This window comes from Erpetoichthys calabaricus, chromosome 1 (genome assembly GCF_900747795.2).
Source record: "Erpetoichthys calabaricus chromosome 1, fErpCal1.3, whole genome shotgun sequence".
Lineage (NCBI taxonomy): Eukaryota > Metazoa > Chordata > Cladistia > Polypteriformes > Polypteridae > Erpetoichthys > Erpetoichthys calabaricus.
The window spans coordinates 258,963,973-258,991,258 of record NC_041394.2 but is presented as its reverse complement, the minus strand read 5'-3'; the positions used below and the strand labels follow the sequence as shown (position 1 = coordinate 258,991,258).

General features: G+C 36.3%; 1 protein-coding gene across 1 annotated transcript in view; it reads right to left on the bottom strand.

Moving 5' to 3' along the window:
- The window catches only part of col7a1l (collagen type VII alpha 1-like), a 548,766-nt gene that overhangs the window by 494,528 nt on the left and 26,952 nt on the right, over positions 1-27,286 (bottom strand). The window contains exon 2 of the mRNA XM_051929632.1: positions 8,214-8,342. Coding sequence (XP_051785592.1) covers positions 8,214-8,289 — 76 coding nt within the window. The 5' untranslated portion in view covers positions 8,290-8,342. The remainder of the gene's footprint in view (positions 1-8,213; positions 8,343-27,286) is intronic.

Here is a 27,286-nt window from a genome sequence, read left to right as displayed (position 1 = left end):
AGAAACAACTACAGTAAGACCTTTAACCACAAATTGCTCCCTGTAGTGATGTCATACTCAAAACAATGATTTGAAACTGCTTTGATCCATATGAAGCACATTGTTTCAAATCACTGCTCCTATCTGAAGTCCATGCTGAAATGACAAAGTCATGTGGTAACAATGAACACGTCTTTATTATGTCACACTGTTTATAAATGTTAAATGTTTCAGATGTTTTGCTTGGATTCAGCTCAGGAAAAATTAAGCACTGTGGTAAGGGGTGTTGGGGTCCAAAGTTTTAAAAAAAAAACAGAGAGGCAGCACAGACCCTGTGAGTGTAGATGTGTGAGTGAAAACCCTCATGGCCGTGGAGATTGTTGATAAGGGATTTTGCTAATTGTGTTTAATGTAGTTACTCCTCATCAGGGCTTCACAGGCAATTGGGTGCTCACTGGGGATAAAAGGGGTCTAAGTGAGACAGTGAGTGAGAACTGAAGAAAGAGAAACACAGACAGACAGAGAGAGATCAGAGCAATGATATTGTTTAAACACCTAAAGCATCCATTGCTCTGGTTTAGCTCTCAGACCTAGCAAACGCTGCTCTAAAGATGTCAGCTTTTACCTTAGCTAGCCCTCATCAGCAGCCTTTCATCTAAAATGCAAGTTTCTAATTTACTCGACAAATTTTGTTTGTATATTGCAAGTAAACATAAGTGCAACCTATGGCAAATAAAACTATGAACATTTTACACTAAATTCCCAGGTTAACTGTAATGGGTGTAGGACAGGCTGGTATTGTCCATTTTCTGTGCCTGGAACACAAGTTCTGGATTAAAAATGCTATTGCCAGATACTTATAATATCAGTTTCAACTTTTCCAAACTGGGTCTCTCTTTGGAATGCAGTCTCTGTGTCTTATCTGATAAAATGATCAAACACAGGCCAAATGAAATGCTAGAAATGTCTTGTCTTTTGTTTTGAATCTTATTGTCAATTGTCTATACTGTATTTATATACATATATGAATATATACAGTATATATTGTCAAACACATGTGAATAGAGGACAGCTTCAGAGCTTATTACATAGTGATTCCACCCCAAGTGGAAGGTTGGCACTATCATTTGCCATCTCTTGTTTTCTTTCACCCTTAGAGCAGGAGATCAGCGTTTTCAAAAAGCCCTGGCATCACTTTTACTTCTGGGTACTTGGACTTAAATAGGATGCCACTACCAGAAGACTTCAGTTGAAAGACCTGCATCTGAGCTGATGTTTCCTCAGAGCTCTGGCTGCTATTTTTGATGTTTGCTAACTCTTTCAGGATCTTCCAATTATACATGGCTTCACCATCTAGTGCCGTAACACCTTATTATTGTTTCTGCCTTTTGTCTTACGATGTATATACTTGCATATATCCATCTCTATTATCCTCGTGTTATAAATATATTGTATTTTTCTATTTATTGCAATAAGTATATTTGGGTTTTTTGTTAAAAATAGTCTATTACCATGCCTAACCACAACAGAGAAAGTGAAAGTGTTTAATATAGACTTTTGTCGAATTATGATCCTCATTCATAAATTGTACAGATCCCTTTATATTTCTGCCATTCCAGCTGGAAAGTACAACAGAGATCCCCTACTCTACTTATATTAATTTGGTGACACTGTGTGGACATCTTAATTGTTTTAATTAATTACTAGCATTGCCAAAGGCAAAATTGATAATTAATTGACTGAGTGATCACTTAGCATCTTCCTACAAGGATGTCATTCCTTGTCACACCTGTACATAAGTTTTTCAGGTTATTCACTTATTTTAGTAGCATCTATTTCAAACATTATCAAAACCATCCCTTCTGTTCTTACTATATTAGGTATATTTTAGCTAAGGTTCAGGTTCAAATTTATTCTCATGTATACATAGTAAAATTAAGTTTTTACTTGCATGCCTACATTAGTAACAGTAGTAATATATCAAACACAGACAACAAATGCAACACAGACAGTGAATCCAAACTCATTAATTTGACTGTAATCTCCAATGATATATACAAGAAACTCTCATGCAGTTATTAGTATAAGAGACTGATGAGCAGCACCATGACCTAAAGGATCAGTAATTTGCAAGTAACTTTAGATCACAATTTAATGTGGCAAATTAATCAATAACATGATTGTGAAGAAATAACTGTCTCCAGATCTAGTAGTGCAAGTGCTCTTGGTGCTGTACCTTTTGCCAGAATGGTAGACGGAGAAAAATGACTATGCAAGATGGCTCAGGTATCTAGTACTGTTTGCCTTTATAAGACAACAAATGATATACATTATATGACTTCGGCAGAAGGGAGTATTGCAAGATCAAAAAGAATGTTACCAAAATTGTAGTAGTTCTATTTTTTTTTTTTTTGCTTTTTATGTTGGGGCTGGGGATTTAGGGAATTTATGAAAAATTGTTGTCTGTTGGTGTTGTGATCCAGTAAGCATTTATTGCATTAGGTATGAGTCAGCTTGCCTTTTTAGTTAATATTTGCAAGTTGTAATATGAAACTGGTGCAATGAATCCAAAGGCTAATCATGGATTAGACAAGAATTGGCATGATTACAAAAGAGGGATGTCGCTACATGTTAAATATATCATGGGAGTAGGGACAAATATTACGTTAAAATAATACTTTATGAAATGTTAACGACTATTTGCAATAACAGGGTATCTTTCAGTCTCCAGGCCAAGAACTGCACTCTGATTGCTGGCACGCATTTTTCTGCTGTCTGTGTAAAGTTTCCACTAGAGACCACTCGGAGAGAAAGAAAACACATAAACCCCAACTACAAAAAGCTTATATCCCCAAATTAACCACACCTGAGATGAATTATAAGATTAATAAAACATCCATCCATCCATTTTCCAACTCGCTGAATCCGAACACAGGGTCACGGGGGTCTGCTGGAGCCAATCCCAGCCAACACAGGGCACAAGGCAGGAACCAATCCCAGGCAGGGTGCCAACCCACCGCAGGACACACACAAACACACTAAGCACACCAAGCACACACTAGGGCCAATTTAGAATTGCCAATCCACCTAACCTGCATGTCTTTGGACTGTGGGAGGAAACCGGAGCGCCCGGAGGAAACCCACGCAGACACGGGGAGAACATGCAAACTCCACGCAGGGAGAACCCGGGAAGCGAACCCAGGTTCCCAGGTCTCCCAACTGCGAGGCAGCAGCGCTACCCACTGCGCCACTGTGCCACCCTCAATAAAACATCCATCCATTTTCCAACCTGCTGAATCCGAACACAGGGTCATGGGGGTCTGCTGGAGCCAATCCCAGCCAACACAGGGCACAAGGCAGGGAACCAATCCCGGGCAGGGTGCCAACCCACCACAGGACACACACAAACACACCCACACACCAAGCACACACTAGGGCCAATTTAGAATCGCCAATCCACCTAACCTGCATGTCTTTGGACTGTGGGAGGAAACCGGAGCGCCCGGAGGAAACCCACGCAGACACGGGGAGAACATGCAAACTCCACGCAGGGAGGACCCGGGAAGCGAACCCAGGTCCCCAGGTCTCCCAACTGCGAGGCAGCAGCGCTACCCACTGTGCCACCCTCAATAAAAGATTCTTATCACAAATATTGATAATAAGTAGTTAAAGAAAACTAAAACAGAGAAGAATAAACCCCAAAATAAACCTTAATAAGTTCATATATTTATGTTAAACTTGGAAACATCAGGATGCTGTGACTTTTTGCAAATTATTTACAGCTTATTTCTGGTTCTGATATTGAAATGCATATTGTTACAGAGGTTTTTGACACTGAAAAATCTCATGGAATAATCAACACTTTATTTTAGAATTACTTTTTAATTTTGGGCTGTTTTCCACAATCATTTTGTGTTTCATTTCTGCTGTACAATTTTGTCAGGATTTGCCTAGTATGGGAGGTGGCTTCAGAGGTGGTGAAGCAGGGCACAACAGAATAAAAGGGTCATTCTTGGTTCACTAGCTTCACTTCCTTATGAGATTAATTTTATTGATTGTAAAGTGTAGGAAAAAAAGGGTTGCTTTACTACCCAGACAGAAGGCCAGGACAGAACAAATGTTGTATTGGCAGAAAGAAGCCTCTGTGACCAGCTGGTATAAAATAATGGAGGGACCATCTGAAGCCGGAGTTGGTTTGGGATCCGTATCTGGATCCGTATCTGAACGGGACGCCCATAATATGGAAGGACAGGGGAGAGTAGTCTATTGTCTCTCCGCATATGCTAGATGGCAGAAATCCTGGACATCGGTACCCATTCAGACACCTGCAAGGAATGCTGGGAATTTTAGTCATAGTGCATCCTTGCTGGGGTCCAGAGGTACCACCAGCAGATGCTGCAGGGAGTTACACTTCCTGTTTTTTGGAGCTTCTGTATGACCAATGGGCCAGACATCAGAAGTACTCCCAGGTGTTACATAAAAAGAATCGCACAGTCTTGTCAAGGCGAGTCGGAACTGGAAGGAAAGAAGGCAACACTTGATTGGAGGGGAGCAGTACGATAGAGACAGGAGAGGAGAGAAAGAGAGGGGAAAAGAAACAACTTGTTTATGATTTTGTTTATGAAGTATCATAATATTCATTTGAACCCAGGACTGCATTGGTATATTCGTGTTTGGGTTTTGGGGCTCACTTACACCTAACAGCCTTCACAAAAGCTTGCATTTCATAGAGGAAGTTACAAGTTAGTCAGAAACAAAATGGTACATTTTATCAGTTCATCCCAAATACTCATCCTCTACCCATCTAGAAAAGCAATAAAAAAGATTCAGCTTGAATCAACCATAGATACTGAGGCATCCAAAGGTTAACAACAGTCCATCATGATTAATTTACTGAGGAAAACGTTGATAAATCCCTACCATATTCTAAACAATTTTTGCACTGTTTCTTATAAACTGAATTAGAGTTTTTCCAATTTAAGTACAATTTGGCACCCTATTCCCATTGCATTATGGAAGTTTGGATTTTATTCTTCCAGTAATGCAAAATGAGATGCCTACTAGTAGTGTACATTCCCAAAACATGTGGTCAAAGAGACAAATGATATCACTTACAAATTTTCTTGTAACTTGAATACATTTTAAGAAGCCTGAGATAAGAAATATGTATGTGAGATATAAGTTTGTGTTAGATTTCAGTGTATCTTACTAATGGTTACTTGGAAACCTGACTGAAAGGTTACATCCCCAATGCTGCCTCAAATTAAACAGAGTTGGACCCTTCTGAAGTCACTGGTATAGACTAAAGATACAACAAATATGTTTATCACAACTGGATAGCACATTCTTCAGTAGATATTGGTTAGGAAAATTGACCAGGTAACTTTCAACAAAGATAAAAAATGTAAAAACAAGGTCTTTGATTGATCTAGAGGTGAATTTCTGCATCTTAGAGACCTTATTTGGTAGTCAAATTCAAATCAAATCTTTCACCATTTGCACCTGGATTTACAATTTGCATTAAGTAGAAACTGTAAGATCTGAAGCTGCCCTGCTTAACAACCACATATTAAGTACAATGTCCAATCTCCTTAGATTTTGGCCTGATAATTGTATCTTTCATCAGAAATTAAAATTGCTTCAGACAGAGTGATTTTAATGATAATATTCATCAAATGGCTTGTGAAATTCTAAGGAGTTTTTACCTTTACTGAGATACTAATGTCACAAACTGAAAGCAAATACAGCTGAAATATATAATGATATATGACGTTCCTTGGCCACATTTTTTGATGAAAAATTTTAATACTTTAATACAGAGAGATGGATGCCATTAGTGACTCTAAAGAGATTTGAAATGTCTGGCAACCTCTCAAAATGATAACACTTGTTCCAATTATGAGTCATTGTGTTGACATTTAAAACATGATACCTTACTGTTAATTAAACCATTGCAGATCCTTATTTAATTATTTTATAAATTAAAAAGTAAACACAATTCCAACTTTACCAGTAGGTATGACCTTACTGTATTTAATTACTAGTACTATGTACTTTGTTTATATTCAAAAGATGAAAATTAAAATAAGAATACTTTTTATTTAGTAAACAGTCTAATGTGAAATCAAAACTATCAACTATAACAATGCCTTAAATTAGCAGCAAAAGTTTTTAATAAGATTGCAGATTCAGCTACTAGCCTCCAGAGCATATTTCACATAGATCACATTTTGCTTATTTATGTTTACCCCAGGAATATTGTATTAATACAAAAACATCACATTCTATTTATAAGGTCTAACACAAAATCAAAACCCCTGAATCTTAGACACAATTTAGTATAGTGCTCACTGTTGTCAAAATTAATTTTATAAGTTCATCCAGGTTGACCACTATTGTCAAAGATAATATTAAAGTAACTGTTGTCAGATGCTTAATAAATGACAATCCTGTTCCTTACATGGATTTATTACAGTAGTAAAGTGACATTGGTATCCTAATATTTAAAGGGCTGTTGTTATAGAGCTTATGGTTCTGAAAAGAAAAGCCTGATCTCTGCTGGTTTTTAGCATTGACTATAGAATAGGCACCAATGTATGATTTTCAAATGTTTCAATTGATAGTCTTTCAAAGGGCCTTACAACTTATCCAAGAACTACTGTCCTATTTAAATGTTTATTCTATACATAATAAGTCAAATCTTAAATCAATCCTAAACTTCAGAGAACTAATGTAAACAAGCAACACTATATGACCAAAAGTTTGACACCTGACCATCACACCTACAGTATATGAGCTTGTTGGACATCCATTTCCAAAACCTTGGGCATTAATATGTAGTTGGCCACACATTTACAGCAATAACAGCTTCCAGTCTTCTGGGAAGGCTTTCCACAAGGTTTTGGAGTGCCTCTATGAACATTTGTCCCCATACAGCCAAAAGAGCATGTGTGAGGTCTGCTACTGATGCTGGATGAAAAGGCACAATCAGCATTTCAATTCATCCCAAATGTGTTCCATAGGGTTGAGTTCAGAGTTCTGTGCAGGCCACTTGAGTTCCCCCATACCAAACTTGTCAGACCATGTCTTTTTGGATGTGGCTTTGTGCATGGGGTACAGTCATGCAGGAACAGAAAAGGATCGTCCCTAAAATGTTGTCTCATGGTTGGAAGAGCAGAATTGTCTAAAATGTCTTTGTATGCGGTAGTATTAACGGGACACTTCACTGGAACCAAGCGGCTGAGGTCAAACCCTAAAAACAGCCGCAGACCATTTTCTTTCCTCCACCAAAGTTTACAGTTGGCACTATGCAGTCCACAAGGAACTGCACTCCTGGCATCTGCCAAACCAAGAATTCATCCATAAAACTGCTAGATAGTAAAAAGTGGCTCATTACTCAAGAGAACACGTTTCCAGTGTTCCAGAGCCCATTGGTGGTGTGCTTTGTGCCACTCCAGCCGATGCTTGGCATTACACATAGTGATCGCAGGTGCTTCTGTGCAGCTGCTCGGCCATGGTAACCCAATTCATGAAGCTCCCAAAGCACAATTATTTTGCTAATGTTGCTTCCAAAGATAATTTGGAACTCTGTTGTGAGTAATGCAACAAAAGGATAGACAATTTATGTGCAATGCGTTTCAGCACTTGCCCTCCCTGTTCTGTGACTTTGCTTGACATACCAGTTTGGGACTGAGCTACTATTGCTTCTAGATGTTTCTATTTCATAATCACAGCACTTAAAGTTAACAGGAACAGATCTAGCACAGCAGAAACTTTATATACTGACTTGTGGTAGAGGTGGCATTGTATGACAGTGCCACATGTAAAGTCACTGAGCTCTTTAGTACAACACATTCTACTGGAAATATTTTTAAAGAAGATTGTTTGGCTATGTGTTTGATTTTATGCACCCATTAACAATGGATGTGGCAGAAACACGTGAACTCAATCATTTAGAGGGATGTCTACTTACTTTTGGCCAAATATTGTATAATCAGTGATGTGAGATGTCATGTCACTCCTTGTCAAAAGTCCTCACTACATGCTGAATTTTGTAGCTCTAAGGATTCATCATTTAGACAGGTATTCAGGACATTGCAATAATTCACTTGAGAAGCATTTATTATTTTTTAGGGAACATCCCTGAAATTTTTTTTGTTTACATCAACTGCATAGTATATACTAAAAAAATTACATTATCCTGCAGTATATACTGATAATTAATTTTCACTTACCCTCTACTTGAGCAAATGCCTTCCATTGCACACACAAACATGACAGTATCACAGCCCATAAGTGATGAAAAGCCATGCTGTTTTGGCAGTCTAATTCTTCCTTTAGCAATGTTCTTTTTTATCCTCAACCTAAAAATAAATTTCAATTAATATTTGTAAAACATCCATAACAAATTGATATTATATTATAATGATATTATGTTTAAAAAATATACAGTAAAAAAATTATTTGTTCCAGTTTGAAAGTTAAAAGCTGGAAAGAGTACATAATGCATTTTATTATGTGTGTTCATAGCAAGCAGTTAGACTTAATCCTTGTGTGACCATTGACTAATAAATTACAAAATGTAGAAGTTGTTTTCAAACATTCACTGTCATTGCGAGGCAAAGTTTCTGTTTGGTTAGGTTAGGTCAAAGAAGGATTTGAGAGAGAGGAAATTTTATAAATCAGTAAAAGGAAAATTAAAGAATACAGTATAGGATAGAGTAAGAGACATGGAATGTTTTTGAATGACATGTATAAAGACATGCAGTATTGAAATTAAAGTTCTGCTTTTGCTCCTACACTCATACATTACATGGACTTCTCTGGACAACAATAAGCAGTAGTGACCTTACAATGTGAATGGCAAATGAATATCCAATTTACCAAAAAGTTAACATCTGCTTACATCTCTTCATTTTTCTTTCCCATATAAAAATGTATATATGTATTGTTTATTTCCTTTACTGCTTCACAATATGTAGAAATATTATATCTGTTTTGCATGGCTGTGTTCTGTAAGACATTACAACTATGGTAAATGAAATTATAAGCCTACTTGCAGACTTGAAAGAATGTTTAGCATATTTACAATTTTCATCCTGAATTCCATTTTCCAATATGTTTAATGGCAACAGGTATTGTGCTAACGTATTTTGGGCACTTGGAGTGAAAGGCAGGGAAGGATTGGATGAACAGATACAATACGGTAAAAATGGAGGCCATGAGGCCTAAAGAATACCCAGATCCATGGAGAGTGACAAAAAAAAATGAGGGGCAACATGCTAACCTAGATAAATCTGGAAAATGCCTAGAAAACTGTTGTTGATGATGATGATGATGTAATAATTCAATTGTGTGGTGGGAGCCAAATGTGAAAACAATGTACAAAAGGTGACAATGTAATTTGAATTATAACCAATTCATCACAGTGCTTTCACAAAACCACCGAGAATGACATTTTAGAGACAGTTACCAACAATGCATCACAATTATGCAAATACTACACAGAAAGCACCCCAAGTTGGGAAACCACTACTCTCCAAATTTATGAAACAGAAATGAAAAAATGCATTTTCATTGAATCAATACTTTCTATATAAATGTATAGATTTCTCAAGACGTGTGTATGAATTTATTTTAAAGCAAAGTGAATGGTATTGCAGTGGTAGACCACCTGCAGTGTTCAGTAGGGCCAGCAGACATAAGCATAGATGGGGTGACTCAAGCTATCTGAGTGACAGTCAACTTTAGCACTGGTTTTTCTAAATGGAATTTTAAAAAGGACTAACTGTGATTAACAGGAGGTTTGACATTCCGGCAGAAGGAGCTGATCAATGAGAGCCTATGTGACAGAAAACCCTGGGAGGTTGCATCAAGTAGGAGGAACCACCATGTTAGAGGAGAGGTTGAAAAGAACGTGAGCAGCCAGAGGGAGCCAAGAGAGACTGCATGCTGTGTTGAAGATGAGTAGATGTCAGGAGTCAAGAACCAAAAGAAACCCCATGGTGGAGAGGAGATGGTCACTTATCTGCAGGTGTGTGGCACAGTATGACCTGAAATTGTCATAAATAATGATGAAACTGAGATTCGGACTTACAGGTTCGCTTTGCAAAACTTGCGCCATTGACACTGCAAAAAAGGGTTTTAGCCTCTGTTTGGAACTAGTTTTCTAATTCTTCATGTCATTTAGCGTTTAGTGTTTTAAATAAAGTTCCCTAGTGTAAAATCAGTCCTTGGGCCGACCCTCTTTAATATTTATATACTACCCCTGGGTCACACCATCCGTAAGCATGGAGTTTCATTCCATTGCTATGCCAATGATACGCAGCTCTATGTGAGACTGGATTTGACTTCTCTTACACCTCTATCAACTTTTTCCTCTTGCTTGGATGAGATTGAGGCCTGGATGTCCAAGAACTTCCTCAAGCTGAACAGTACCAAAACTGAAGCTCTTTTAATTGGCACCCCCCATCAACTTCGTTCCTCTGTAAATTGTATTTCCTTTTCTGACTGTACTATTACCCTCTCCCCTTCTGTTACAAATCTGGGTGTCAAGTTAGACTCCCATCTGTCATTTGATACACATGTCCATTACCTTTGTAAAATTGCATTCCTTCAAATCCGAAACATAGCCAGACTACGTCCCTACCTCTCCCTCTGTGATGCTGAAAAGCTGGTTCATGCCTTGTCTCATCCAGACTGGACTATTATAATGTACTCCTTATCGGGATACCCAATAAGAGCCTTCAAAAGCTCCAACAAATTCAAAATAGTGCTGCAAGAATCCTAATGAGGGTGCGGAAATATGAACTCATCTCACCAATCCTTTTGTCACTTCATTGGCTCCCTATCCATCTCCGTATCGAATACAAACTCTGTTCACTCACCAGTGTATCCATGGAAATGGTCTACAATATCTTAAAGAACTCCTTATATTACAATCCACTACAAGAAACCTCCGTTTTACAAATACCTACCACCTTTACCCCCCTGCTCCACGGCTCTGGAATGCCCTACCAGAGAGCCTGAGAACACAGCAGATTGTGGGCTGTTTTAAAAAACAGCTAAGGAGTTTTCTATTCAGGAAAGCTTATTAACAAGAATGCTATAATTATTGTTGTTTTATCTCCGTTTTTATCTTGCCTTGCCTTTGTTTAATCTTTTTATGTTGCACTTTGAGATTTACTGCTAATGTAAAGTGCCCCTATTAATAAAATGTTGTTTTTTTTTTTTAAAAGTAATGAACTCATTTCCTGACATGTTTAATACACATTTTGTTGATCCATGAGACATATGTTGTCATTTTTCTTGTAGTATTATGCATGCTTTGCCAAGTATAATGATAATCTTGGGAAAAGCAGTTCTAAAGATTCTTCCACGGTGTTTGGAGCATGCATATCCTCCAGCTCATCTGTATGAATTAAGAAAAAAGAAATGATGGCTTCTAGATAATGACAAAGGCATGAATGTCTATGTTTTCCTGTTAAGAATACACAGTAATGTGCCCAATGTCAGTGTAAAGTGGCTGTAGGGACCAGTATTCCTTGTTTTCCAATCAAAAATACCTTTAAAAAAAACCCTTTGTAGTGAATTTGCCATTTCACGATTGTTAAATTTCATGCAAAATAAATCTTAGAGTCAATTTCACAAAACAATGCAAAATAAAACTTTGTTGTTTTGCTTGTCAATAGTCATGTTGTTATCTTTTCTTATTTTTAGCCTCTTTTAATGTATGTCAGAGTTTAAAGCTGAAAGCATGTCATTAGGTTGTAGAAAGAACTCCACAGTCCTCCAGAAATTATTGCATCTTAATAAAAATGTTAAATGTTTTTAGGATTATATATTAATATTTAAACCCTGCCATAATATATCACTGCACTCTTAAACCGAGTTATTCCAGTTCAGGGTTGAGGAGGCCAGACAGCATTAGTTGGAAAACAGAAACCAGACTAGACAGGGTGTCATTCTGTTGTAAGGCGTACTAATACACACACACACACACACACATTCACACTTATCTAATATAGAATTTCATATTAACAACGTGTGTCAATGAAGAAAACAGAAGTACTTGGAAGAAGACCCTTGTAGACACAGGAAGACTATCACTCAGTTGTTAGTTATACTTCATATTTTTTTCAATAGATTCCCTTAATTTTCCCAGTCTCACTGTAAAAAATTATACTATCACAGAATGATTCTGTATGTAATCAAGTCTCCATGTAAATCCTGAATGCCTGTATGTGGCATACAGTTCTATTTGGTATTTAAAATGATGAAATTAATATGCTTCACAGCAAGTACTGAAAACCTCAATCTTTAGGCGTACGTTTTTTGTTTTCTTTTCAACTAATTTCTTAATCAGTGGAATACTTTGATACAATTTTAATGTCAAGCATATTTGTTCTGACTCACTGTCATTTCTTTTCTTTTTTTTGGTCTATTATAGAATTTATGGTAACAGATTAGATTATGATAACACATTAGAATAGAGACTTCTTCTGATTTCATCTATTAGTCATTTATTGCTCATTAACGCAAATAAAGCTTTTGTTAAGGTACGGTTACATTGCAGTAAAATAAAATTGCACCAAAGAAATACCTTTCCTAACATGTTCCTGAATGTATGCTTGATATTCATAAGATTTGTCTGATTTAATTTAAAATGGTCATTTTTTTTCATAATGATTTTTATTGACTACATGATATAATTCTAAAAATCAACAGCAGTTTAACAAGGAATTATTGAGAGAAGTCTCAACAACCTCAGCTTTCTCTCTCTCTTTTTTCCAGGAATGCCAATCCAAGTCTTCACTCAGATTTTTTGCCCCAAACAGTCTTTATTTATTCATGTACTCTAATGACTAAAATCATAATTACTGGATCAGACTGTTACTAATATTTACCACTTATTTTTATGACCTCAATAGCAAAGTTATTATGCAGATATTTAATTTTAGAAAGCCTTGCAATGCATATCCTCAGGGGAGTAGTTAGCTTTCATTTTGAATAAACTACTTTTTCTCTGACTTTTTTAGAAGTGCTAGATAATGAACAAAGAACAACACAGAAAGAAATCAAATAGCAAGCAAGTGTTTTTACTTTTTTTGTTTTTAGAAAATTAATTTTTGGTTTGAAAAGAGAAACTATATCTAGTTGACCTGACACTTTAATAAAAGACAATTTCAAGTAATCGTCATGTGAGGACTCATTTAATTAACATGTATTTGCATGAATAATCCACAGTACATCATAATAACAATAACACTGTCTATGGTCGTTACAATTTATATTTCACATCTTTTGTCTTTTTGTCTCATTCATTATATGTGGCTCAGTGAGTTTTACTGTAAACTGCTGACGGTTATATACCATCATGTAAGACTTATTTATGATCATTTGTTTTTACTCTAGTGTTTCGTTATTTTGCAGAAGCAAAGCTGAAATAATTTCCTTTGACTCTTAGCTGAGCTACAGTGGCTTCATATCTAATTACAGCACTTGGATAATTAATGTTAATGTCAATGTATTCATTTTCATAAAGGAGCCATTATTACAATGTCACAGCAGGTCTTAACATTTCGTCTCTGATGAGCTTTAGACTAGCAGGGCAGATTACAGCCTGAGAAAATAGCAGTAACTGAAAAATGTAGGGAGATCATCAAATGTTGGTGTCCTTTGATTCCCATGGCCTAATATTTTTTTGAGCAGTTATTTTGTGTATTCTGTCTATGTCTATGATGACAAAAAATTATCATTAGGGTACTACATAAATACACTGTAAGTTTGTGTATATATATATATTAGGGCTGGGCAAGTTAATGCATTATTATCGCGTTAACACATTAATTAATTAACACCGACAATTATTTAATTGTGTGTTAACACAGTTTTTGTTATTATTATTATAATTTTGAAAGCCTCCATCTCGCTAGCGATCAATAGAGATCAGTATTCTTCTTGTTACAGCGCTTTCGATACACTTTTGTTAGAAGGAAAGTTAGCTTTGTTATATGCTTTATATATATATATATACAGTGGAACCTCGAGATACGAGCACCTCTGTATACGAGAAATTCAAAATACGAGGAAAGTATGAGCGAAAAATTCAGCTCTAAATACGAGCATTGGTTCGCGTAACGAGCCACGAGCCAGGCTGTGGGTATAGCTCGCGGCTTAGCAAGGGGGCGTGGTAGCAGTTGCGAGCCGCGATCTGCGGTGTCTGCGTTTCTCACTTAAGTGCACAGGTGGGAAACTGCCCACATCCATGATTGTTCCTGTGGCTGATGGGCTGCAGCTGCCATGTCCTCCCCGCATATATAGAGAAGTGCGAGCCGGTTAAGGGGGAGAAGAAGTTAAAGAAGAGAGAGAGAGAGAGAGAGAGAGAGAGAGAGAGAGAGAGAGAGAGAGAGAGAAGGCAGGCAGGCAGGCAGGCAGGCTGGCTGGCTGGCTCGCGCAGGCTCGCGTGTAGCTGAACAGGCGAGCCAAACAGCTGAAGCAGGACGGTGTAGAGAAGGTCAGCTGCATTTAGAGTGTCTCGCCTGTTGCAGAGCCCGCATGGGAGAAGCAGGTGAGACGCTAACAGAGAAAAAGCACCGGAGATTGTCATCTGTTTTTAAAGACTGCTTCTTGTTGACGTTTTAACCTCGTGTTAAAGGATTGTTATTCTTGTGTATTTTAAACCTCCACTTCACAACTGTTTTAAGGATTATTTATTTAAAGATTTATTGAATGCTCTACTGCACTTTGGACACCTGTTTTGATTCTTTTAATAATCAGTTATATTATTTACCAGTGTTATTTATTAAAGGTAGACTACAGTATATATAATTTATCAGTGTTATTTGTTAGGAAAATTGATTTTTATGTTAATATATTTGGGGTGCAGAACGGATTAACTGGATTTCCATTATTTTCAATGGGGAAGTTTGTTCTAGATACGAGAAATTCGCTATACAAGCTCAGTTCTGGAACGAATTAAACTCGTATCTAGAGGTTCCACTGTATATATATATATATATATATATATACATATATACATATAGTATATATCAGACCTAAGAAATTAATATTCCAATCTTCACCGTGTAAAATAAGTGAACCAGTTATTGTTATGCAACGTCAAAGGCTTTGTCTCAGGCACTGACATACGAGGTTTTATCCCCATAACGGGATGCAAATATATGTACACCTGATGAGCCCCAATAAGTGCGAAACACGTGTTGTGTACTTTTTGAATTATTTGGCAGATACTGTATTGTTAATGTATCATGTTATCAGGTGCCTGTTATTTTCAGTCCTTTTAGTTTTCAAGTAAATAGAATGGCCTAGTTGGCACCCCAACATTTCTTTCAAGTCTTGTCCTTCCCTCGACCAATGACTATATATATATATATATATATATATATATATATATATATATATATATATATATATATATATATATATATATACATATATATATATATATATTTAAAAATGTTGAAAGAAAGAAACATCATGGAACATAAGCAAAAAACTACATACACATACATATTACATATATGAAGATGCATATACTTCTACATATTACGTGCCTTTTCCCTGTTTTTATTATAAGTCAAATTTTATTTTGTGTTTTGTGTATTTTAATAAAGCTGTATACTAAAACTCACTGAACTCTTAAGTGGCAGGACACTTAAAAAAAAAATTGAATTGAAAAATATGAGGATTGCATGTTCTTTGTGTATCTGTGATTTTCTTCTGCCTGCAAAAAGCATGCACTTTAGGTAAAATGATTTTCTCAACATTATGCTGACGTGATCTTCCCACATCCCAAAGATGTTATGTTGGGTTAACTGGCATTTCTAAAATGGCCTGAAGTGAGTGAATACTGATGTATGTGTGCCTGAACCCTACGATGCATTGGTATCCTGTCCAAAGTATGTTCTTGTCACGCACCCAGACAGGTTCTGACACTCTGTTCCTATATTGGACAATGGGCATTGTGAGATGAAGAATATAAAGTTTGCAATTTTCATTTTTATAAAACTTTTCTTTTTTTCAAAATTTTAAGCACAGTTCCCTTTCTAGTACTGCTGTGTGTTACCCAAAATAAACTAATCCATAGATAAACTGTGTCTGTGATAAAAAAAAGGCCATGAAATTGTGGTGTGACCAATGCTGGCACTGTGTAAACTTGGTTCAGCAGCTAAAATTGTTGTTCAAGAAAACATACAACACTTCCTTAACAAGCAAGGTTTGAGCTTCATTATTTCACTTATCACACGCGTGCATTTGGGAGACAACTTCAGGGCTCATCGAAAGATAATTATACTCTCAGCCAGGGGATGGTGCTGTTACCTAATGCTTTCTCTCTTCCTCCATGTGCAGAAGAAGTGATTGACAGTCGCGCCCCCTAATGATGTCACTTCCAGTTCCTGGCCTCCTAAACCTGCAACATCCTATCCTCTAGAGTGAAAAACGGCTCCACCACCATCTTGGAGTCAGTAAACCAAAGAGTCATGTCAAAAAAGACATTTTTTGTTATCTTGCATATACGTATTTTGGACAGCCAAATATACGGGGATCGCTAAGATGAGCCAAATCTATTTGTTCTCTTTGTTGTTTATTAACAGATGAAACAGACAACTAAGCATTTGTATAAGCCTATTATATTTCATCCATTATCAAATTCACTGAATGATACTGTGAGCTAGAGCCTGTAACAGACCCAAGGCCCAAGGTGCAAAGTAACCCTGCACAGGGTGTCTCACCCATCACCCAAACTAAGTCATTCAACTCCATTTTAGAGTTGCAAATTAGCCTATCACCTGCATCTTTCAGATGTGGGAAGAAAACCAATGGAACTGGAGAGAAAACCCCAAGCAGTGCAGACTCCACTGATGGTGTCTTGGCTGAAATTTAAACCCAGGACTCTGCAGTTGTGAGGAAACAGAATTATGTTTTATTCGTGTTTAAACTCCATAACAGGATAATTAAAAAGAAATTGTAATTATACAGAATACAGAACTTAGACTTTGGTAAAAGGTATTGTAAAAATGTTTACCTGTTTGCTTTTCCTCCAGTCACAAAATTACTATTTATCACAAGCTTAAAAGTTGTAAAACCAGCCTTTTGTATGCCAGTGAGGGCAGGTATGTGTACACATAAAAAAACCCTACAATTGATCAAGCAGGTTCACAAGAAGCATTTGTTGTGCCCAGTGATGCTACATGAAATTCATGCAAACCTTTGTTCCTACTGTACAAGCAGGATGTCAATGAACATCAACATACTAAACATTCCATGACCTGACATCTTTTCTGGATGGGCAGTGCTTCGGTGACTCTTGCACATGCCCATATTTTTGTTCTGCTCATAATAATAAATAATAATAATAATTCATTACATTTATATAGCGCTTTTCTCAGTACTCAAAGCGCTATCCACACAGGGAGGAACCGGGAAGCGAACCCACAATCTTCCACAGTCTCCTTACTGCAAAGCAGCAGCACTACCACTGCGCCACCTGTGAGGACATCACACAGGTTATTACTCAAGGGAGTAGTGACAAAAGAGATGTGGAAAACAAAAACCTCAACACTATGCATATAAAGAAGACCAATAAACATTTTACAATGACTTCACAGCAATTGTGAGGATTTCTCTGTTTATCATTAGTATTGTAACATTAAAGAAGTTTCTGTTTTAGCTATGTGTTCAACATTTTTGCATTTCTCGCATTTCCTGTCATCCTACAAATACACAGATCATTGTAGACACGGAACACACATGAAATGCATCTGTTCCAAATAATGATATATTATTTACCCTATACAATTCCAGGCACCTCACACCCAGATAAACAGACTTGAACTGGGAGAACTTTTTGCCTGAATTGAGCTGTGGCAGTGTGGTGATGAGACAGCAGGCTGCTTGCTGCTTGTGCTGATAAACAAATTTACAATACAAAAGACGCTAATGGAGAGGTGTAAAGGAATTTAAGGTGGCCCGAGATTACAAATTTTTTCCTAGGCTTCGGTAATTCTTTGTCTATCAAATATGTAAATTTAAACAGCAGCAAAAGATGATTAATTTTAATATGGAGTAACAAAGTTTGTTAAATCTGCTTTTGTGGTAACACAAAGCATTTTCTTTTACTCTCACCTGTTTCCTGTAACCTAGCTCTGGAAATAGAATTTAAAATACAGCTGAAAGGATAGATGAATTATCTGTGACTACCTTAAAAGAGTACTGCCAGGAAGAAGTCATTAATACCACTTGCAGTCAATCCTAAAGTCGGCACCATCATTACAAGGCTACCTCCTGGACTCACCAGGCCCCAATATCGTCTTTTAGTTCTTCAGGGATTTTACTCTGTTGTTGGAATGACCGAATAGCTAGGAAACACTGAGTACATTTGGTGTAACTATTAAATTAAAATGACAGCATAGCACTAATCATGTCCTTACAGAACATAAAAATGGGAAAGGATTATGGCTAAAAAATGTCAGTTTATCCTATAGGTTTCCTTTTCCTCTGGTATGTAATTTTCTTCACCTAAAATCGACTAAGGTCCCTTGCAGTTCCAGGTTACCAACCTTTGTTTCTAGATCGGTTCTGTTTTTTCAAGTGTAGCTCCCCTGTAAATAAATCCTTTTGCTGTATTCACAGCACCCTCCTTTTTTTCTGTCAGTAAAATTTTGCCATTTGAGAAACTGTTCACAGCAAACAAAAAAAAATATTTTCTGAATTAATTTGCTAGTGGATACATATTTGTTATTATTGTGACTATGAGTAGTTATAAATGAAGCCAATTGCCTAAATCAATTATAAACAAAATTGATGCAGTGCATGACACTATATTGGACACCATATTTGGTGCCTGCTGGGTGAAGTGTTTTATGTGTAATTTTTTGGGTTTTCTCAAGAGATGCCAGTACATACTTCCAGGATGAATGTTTGCTTAAGGATTTCCTAATGCAAGTGCTGGTGTACATTGTGTACTCAAGGCTGTTCCCTGCTGTGCATCTATTACATCAATGATAGACTTCAACCACCCATGAACCTGACTGAGAAAAATGAAGTATATAAGATGGAAGGACTGAATTACCAGCAGAAAAACTGATATACTGTATAGAGAGAAACTCTGAATAACTGCACTGCTAAAAATCAACCCGCGTACTGAAACATAAGCACATTTGGATGAAACCTTCTGACACACTTTCTAACATATTCCATGTGTTAGATTTATGCTGTATCTTCATTAAAATCATATAAGAATCTTCTGGATATTCAGAGCTGAAGGACAGACAATACAGGTCAACACAAGACTGTGCCGTATAAATAATGTTCATGCTGTCCTTCACCAAATAATAGAAAAAGAGCTTATGTCAAATAGATGCATTTTGTGAATACTAGGATAAACATGCTTTTTGACTCTTTTTTTCAGTGCTTTTTTAAATGAATAATTATTGAAACCAAAACACAAGTCAAATGTATAAACTATAAATGATAAAAACATTTTGAAAATTACTTTTTAAGAAAATACAAGTAAATGCAGGCAGCACCGCACAGCTCATTTATTCATATTTGCCTTCTTACTGTAAAATATTAGAAGTTGAAACATCACAGTTGATGGTCTGTATCTGATGGGTGAAGCGCATATCATGCTTATAGCGTTCATTGAGGTACAGTGCCCATTATTGTTTTTGGCAACTTATATATAAACTATTTCTTCGGGGTTTAAATATACCATATTAATGTTCATCGCTATATCCTATGGAATTTTAAAACTCATTTTAAAATAATCATTTAACTTCTACAAAAGTTTTTTGGTGCAACCACTGTAAATCCACGTTAAATTTTGAATGCTAGACAAGGTATACAGTAAACCTGGCATATTACAAATTGAGCTTATGTATTTAATCATAAAGTGAATGCACACTCTGGGTTCATATTTGATCACATGCTTTCCCCTGTCAGTTTTTCTCTTAGTATTATAGTTTGTAGTCCATTATTCAGAACTCCATAGGCTCGTCCACCTGCATATCTCTGAGTTTACCCCTTAACAGGCATGGTTTGAAGACACTGGAGAAATCAAAAAACATAATTCTCTCAGTGCTGCCAGCTTTGTCCAGGTGAAAATAAGCCTTGTGAAGCAGATAGACAATTGCATCCTCCAGTCCAAACATAAGTCATGAAATCCATCATTGCCTGCAATGCCTAGTTATGTTGCTGACATTCACAAATGCGACAAGATCTAGAAACTGCAGCTATAGAGTTTGAGAAGTTGTCTGACTCAAAATTGTGTAAAGTGTGCTACTGGCCTAAATTAGTGCGTTCTGCTATGGATTAGTGTCCCATCCACAAGTAGTTCCATGATCCATCCTTGTTATGTTTGCCAACAAAGTAGGCTTCAGCACCCCAGTAGTCTATAATTAACTTACAGGGTTTTGAAAATGAAAGGATGGATGAATTACTTGAAGTTGCTTTGGATAAAGGTATGTGCTAAGCAAATAAATGTAAATGTATTTTTGATTCAGCAGTCGTTATATTCATATTTACACAATTAACCAAACTTGTCAAAAATGTGGGCTCCTTTATATTTTATTTATACATTCTTATAAGATAAATAAAATAATCTTAATAAGTAATCTTGTGTTTAAAAAATAAATTTCCTACTCTCTTCATTATTCAATAAAGCTGAACAAAATATAATAATTGCATTTACTAAAAAGGCAGATGAATTATTATAGAAAATTAATATTAAAGGCTACAGTTGACTAAATGCTTTTGGTTTTTTTTATTAACAGAGTTAATCACTGTTATACCTCTGAATTAAGTTTCATTAACACCAGCGGGTACTCTTACTGTATATAAATTTGCAAAATTTTCTAATATTAACATTTGATTAATCACTAATTAAACACATCAAATTGGTCCTGGACCAGAAAATTAAGATCATTAAAATTAAATACTGCTCATATTCTGATATGAAAATGAAATTAGATTTGTCTTCCAAAATAAGAAAGAAATCTGAGCTTTGTTCAAGTGGCATTCAGCATTAAATGGCTTTTATGAGAGTACAATTCCCCACAATATTAAGTAACCGTTTCTACATTGGTTATTGAGAGAAGACTTTCTCTTTATATAACATAGTCTTCCCATAGTGGATTTGCAAACAAAACATTTTTATTGGACATATATTGTAATTTAATGGTAAATTCAGTCAGTATTGTGCCACAGAGAAGAGAGGGGTATTGATCATAAATTAAATCATGATCCCATAAGTAAATTTTCCTATAAATATAACATTTATTTGTTCAAGAGCATTAGGTGGAATGGCATTAAAATTCTTGTAAGCTCTAACACGAATATAAGGTGCGTAGTGACTTATCCTGGCATGAACCCAATATAATGCAAAGACAGGGGAGGAGCAATGATTATGGCACATTATGTCCTGGGCTGCACAAAAACAGAAAAAAGCTAATGCCTGGCCAATAAGGGTAAGGCAGCAAGTACCTTAAATATGACCTGAACACCTTAACCCCATAATTAAGGGGTAGGGATCAGTACAATATTATAGACAGTCCAAAAAAATATAGGAGACAAATAAGGAAACAAGCAAAAATGTAAAAAAAAAAAAATAGAACCTTAACACATTATTTATATAAAGACATACTGTACAGTAATTTTAGTTCTGAGTGTCTGCTTACTTACAGGTACCCATATCAAGAGATTCAATAGCATATGTGACAAAGGGCAGCACTGTTTGATTATGCTTTCTAAAGGGAAATATTCAGAGTTTATATTTTAATAGTTTAATCCATGCACATACAGTATGTTGCACTTATGCCCAGATTTGTGTAGTAAGGCAAATAAATGGTCTTGTCACACTTGAGAAATCACTCAGGCCCCTGTCCCTTTCTGTTTCATGTCCTGGCTGGTCATGAGCTCATGACTACTGAATCAATGTTCCGTAGCTTATTTGGGAAAAGCCTCATTTTTTTATGTTTTACAAAGAATACAACATAATATTTCTTATATGCATTTCTTGTTTAATCCCATTCTGCATTATTTTATGCAATTGCATTTCAAACTTTTTTGTTTGTTTCTTTTATAAGCCAGAATCCTATTACTCTTGTTTCCATTTTCATATTAAGAATATTGTAAATTTAACGTTTGTTGCTCTGTTTCTCATGTCAGTCAGTCAGTCATTTGCTAACCCGTTCTGTCCTGAACAGGGCTGCAGGGATGTGGTAAATATATTTAATTGAGTTTGTGGTGGCAGTCTTTTTAATTTTGTGTATAGGTCATCAGTTTTAGAAATATTAGTGATTAATTCTAATGTCTGTCTGGCTTGTATTTTTTTTTTTTTGTGTTAAGTGTAAGAGTTATAATTTAAATATTTTCCAAACACTTCCAGCACGTGTCTCTGGAAAACCATTTATCACAGCAAAAACTTTCTTAACGAGCTGGGTTGAAAGTTGCAAGTTGGATTGGTACTGTTTAAAATGTTAAGTTCCTGGATAAGAGGAGAATGGTAAAAAATAACAATTCTATTGTACCGGCAAGACTTAAAAAAGGGAAGCAATTATACAGGCGAGGAAGTGTTGCACTAAAGAAAAAAGAATGTTGTCTACAATGAGAGTAGAGAAATCTCCATTGGTTAGACAAGTTTTGGTCATTGATAAAATGTGAAATTATTAAGTATTTCTCAGACATTTTGGTTACTGCTGGAGGTAATCTATCTAAAGTAGGAGGTGATACACAATTAAAATCTACTCCTAATTAAAGTTTATGACTACCCAGGGATTAAAGAGAAAACTTTTAACTATGAGTTAAGTATGTATATGTTAGCCAAGATTAATTTAGCTTTGTTCATTTTTCCAACCATTATAATACAACATTCTGGCTCCAAAATTACATCAAGAGTTGCAGATACAGTTGCTTTATAAATCATTATCACTAATTCTATAGTGTTCATGGCAGAGAGAGAATGAAATACCTGACCAAGCAAACCCAATCCCTCTTCAGCCCTGTTATGATTATGGTTTGTTTTTATTATATATTACTTGGTTTTTTTTCTCTTTTTGTAGCATTTTTTCTTGAGGCATTTAATTGTGGGTTTATTTGGTTTATATTTTTATTGTCATGTTATTTGTCTTTAGCTTTATACTCATCACCTGAACTGTAAGTGCCATTGGATCTCGGAGTTATTCCTTAGTAGATAAACTGTCCTCATGGTTCTCTGTAATTTAATTTATAAAACAAGTGGAGAGGTTTGTTTCAGCATCTTGACTCTGTCTTTCTTTTCTAGAGGATTTCTTTTGATTCATCCCTTTAACTTAATGCTGAGATTCTTTTGTCTTCCAGGTTTTCTGACGTTTGCCTGTCTGACTCCACTGTGGTGCTTGTATGTTTATTTCTTGGTCCAATTTCAAGCTCATGATAACCTTTGTGTACCTGGGAGTGAACACACAAAATTGATCTTTAATGTTTAAAAGTGTCTCCTGCACAAAAGCTATTATTAATTTTAGTTTGCTAAGATGAAAAGCTTGTCTTTCATTTTGAGGAATGTGATTAATGTGAAATTATATTTGCAGCAAAACAAAAACTGGTCGTTTTGCACATGCACTAGTCTTCCTCTATCAATAACAGATCCATTTTATATATTTTATATTAAGTCAATTAAAAGGAAAAAAAGTATGGAATAATTGTTCTATTGTGGTTATATTTTTTACATTTCAAGAAGTTGATTTGCTGTACATTTCCATAAATTATTACTATAAATCAACTATTAATCAACAATTATTAATTTAAATACAGCAACAGACACTTAAAGCTGATAAGTAATGCATGAACTATTTACCAACATGTAAGGAACATTGGCATACCCTAAATATTAACATATATTAGGTATTAAATACTACTAATTCCCTCATATGAGTAATTAAATACTATTAATCTCCTCAAGGACCACTAATAGTTGGTAATTATCATGAGCCATCTTAACCTGCTGGATTTATAAAATGACATTTAACTATTAGTCTCACTTAAACATAAAAGCTATGTTACTAAAACGTTGGTAATACATGAATGCATTATTAATATCTGACAGGATATAAAATGTAAATGCAGCAAAATTACATGATGCTCATTAAAAGCTGATTATGACATTTCACATACTAGAATAAAAACTAATTATAAAAATACTGAACACATTCATAACATTTTATTAGTGAGTAAAAAAGAAGGAAAAATCCATGCACATTAACAAAATTAATTACAGATATTTAAATATATTTGTACATTTTGTTCTTCTTACATTTTTCCCCTTTAACTTTACAGTATAATTCACATCCATTCTGTCTTTGCTATAGATGTTATCAGTATTTACCTTTGTCTGTGATAGATATTGAAATAGTTTTGGCAAAAGTGTGTAATTTTAGGTGCATCGTACATATACACAGTAAGCAGAACCTCAAACCACCAATCTCAAGGACTGTTTCTATTATGTGCTCTTGTGACCACACAGTCACTGCGTATGCATTAGACAAGAAAACCTGTGCTCATTTAAGGAACAGTTGAGTGAAGTGAGTTGTCACTACCCACACCTTTACAATCAAACATTAGAAGCATACAGAGTTAGCTAAATGTGCACAAATTCATGACGAGAAATGACCCAGACCCCAATGGAAATATTTAACAGATATAAAGGCAAAGAAAAAACTTTGGGTGAAAAATAGGAGGAATTTGCAACCACACAATGTTGCACACCGAACACATGTACAGTGGAACCTCGGTTCATGAACATCTCGGTACACGTACAAATCGGTTTACGACCAAAAAGTTTGCCAAATTTTGCCTTGGTTCACAACCACACACTCAGTATACGAACAAACCAGTTTCCCTTTCGGTTTGTACATGTTCAGTCTCTCCCTGTGCATTTCCTGTGCAGCGAGCAAGAGCGAGAGAGCGTGACACACACACGCACACACACACACAGGCAGCGCAAGAGAGAGCTGGACGCATAAGGTAGGAAGGCAGTTAAAGAATGCACTGGGTTTGATTTTGTTTTCACTTCTGTTTACAGCGATCGGTTCATAGCGTGCATTGTTGCAATGTTACTTTTCTTGGTGGTTTATTAAATTACGGATTTTTTCAAATGTTCATTTTTTTCCCTGTGCTTAAAACTCATTAAAAAAAAAGTGTTTTAGCCAGCAGTTGGTAGCGCTATAGCGCAAATTATTCCAGTGTTAGTTTTCTCTGTTGTTCAAGGTTTTCTCAGTGTTGTTCATTGTTTTTACATTTAGTTTACTAGTACGCTGTGCATTCTATTGTTTTATTAACTATATTTGTGGTTAAAAACTTAAAAAAAATATATATTTACATACAGTTTGTATGGTCTGGAACGGATTAATTGTATTTACATACAATTCTATGGGGGAAATTGCTTTGGTTCACGACCAAATTGGTTTACGACCAGAGTTTTGGAATGAATTATGGTCGTGGACCGAGGTTCCACTGTACTATAAACATACCAGGGTGTACATCCTTTGCACGTGACTGTGTTTGATGCAGCTATCTGTGCCTGAGTATAAGTGGGATAGATCAGACCCCAACAACTACATGACACACACAATTTCTGCTTGAAATAAAAAATATATGCTATATATAGATAATACATTTTGTATTATTTGACATATTTTATTGATTTAACAATGAAGGCCTTAGAAGAAAGTTTAACAAGCGAACTCTTTGAACGTACAGGTTTTCCTTAATGGCATTTTCCAGGATTTTAGTGAATTCTGATATGCACTTAGTGACATTTTGATACTCAATCCCTCAAAGATGCTATCAATTCATGATTTTTTGTGTTTAACCCATACATGTTCATCAGTTAATTGTTCCAGGAGCACCTTACATATGGTGTGTATAGAGAAGTTTGTTGTGTTACTGTTGCCCTCTGCTCAGTGTACCACGTCAGCATGCATTTCACATAATCAAACTGGGCACTGTTCACATTCCATTGTGTACATTGTAGACTCCATCACTGTCTTTTTGTACTTGATACATATACTTAGGCTTTCCCTTTCTATATCTCCAATTATCAAATCACTTATATATTTCAATTCTGCAAAAAGACAATTTCCCATCAGAGATGAACAAAGTACAGCATATCAAATCAAATTTTGAAAGATACTCCATTACTGCTGCATTTATACAGCTCTCACAGTGTGCTGCAGCTGCTTGATGTTAATGTTAATGTAGCAGGAGAAGGTGTTGAATGAGGAGTTTTTTGCTGAGCCGGATGAGTGAATAGAATCCTTGTTGGCTTGGCCTACTGCACTATTAAATCCTGACAAAAAATATCTTAGATCTCTGCCACTGTTTATGTAAGGGCAAAATGGGCATCCAGTTGGGAATTAAATGAGGCTATACCGGGAACCACCAATGGAGAGCCACATTGGCACGAGCCAGCTGGGGATGCCCCTGATCCACTCACCTCGCTACAGCTTGAAATCCATTCCCTGCCGTCCTCCTTTAAACGAGACCAGTGGAACATTGTTTCCTTAAAGCACGCGAGAAATGCAGTCTCCACTGAATATGGCCACCCTGCCCCTACCTCCACGTCATCTGGCCCTACCTTTGTCCTAAAGAATGATCTGCTGTATCGGGTGACTGACCACCAGGGGGAGCCCCGAAGCCAGCTTGTCATCCTACGGCCATACCATCGCGAGATTTGAGAGCTGGCTCACGCCCACCTCTTAGGAGCTCACCTTGGAGCTGAAAAAACCCTAGAGCGAGTTACAGCACGTTTCGACTGGCTGGAGAAAAGAAGTCTTAACCGACCAGGGGACGCCTTTAATGTCGCTCACTTTCAGAGAGAACACCAAACTATTTTGGATTACCCATCTAAAAACATCTGTATATCACCCCCAGACACACGGTCTGGGGGAACATTTTAACCAAACCTTTAAACAAATGCTCAGAAAAGTAATCCATGCAGATGGGAGAAATTGGAACCAGCTCCTACCCTTAGTTTTATTTGCCTATCGGGAAGGTCACCAGGCTTCTACGGGGTTCTCCCCCTTTGAATTTTTGTATGGGTGGCAACCTCGAGGTTTACTCCACCTGGTCAGAGAAAACTGGGAAGAGGAGGAAGCCTCTCCCTGTTCAAATATATTAGAATATGTGGCAGACTTGCAAGTGCGGTTTGCAAAGATACACCCCTTAGTAAAGGAACACAGAAAAAGCGCAACGAACGCAGGCCCGATTGTACAATCGCGGCTCACAACTCTGTGAATTCCAGCCGGGAGAC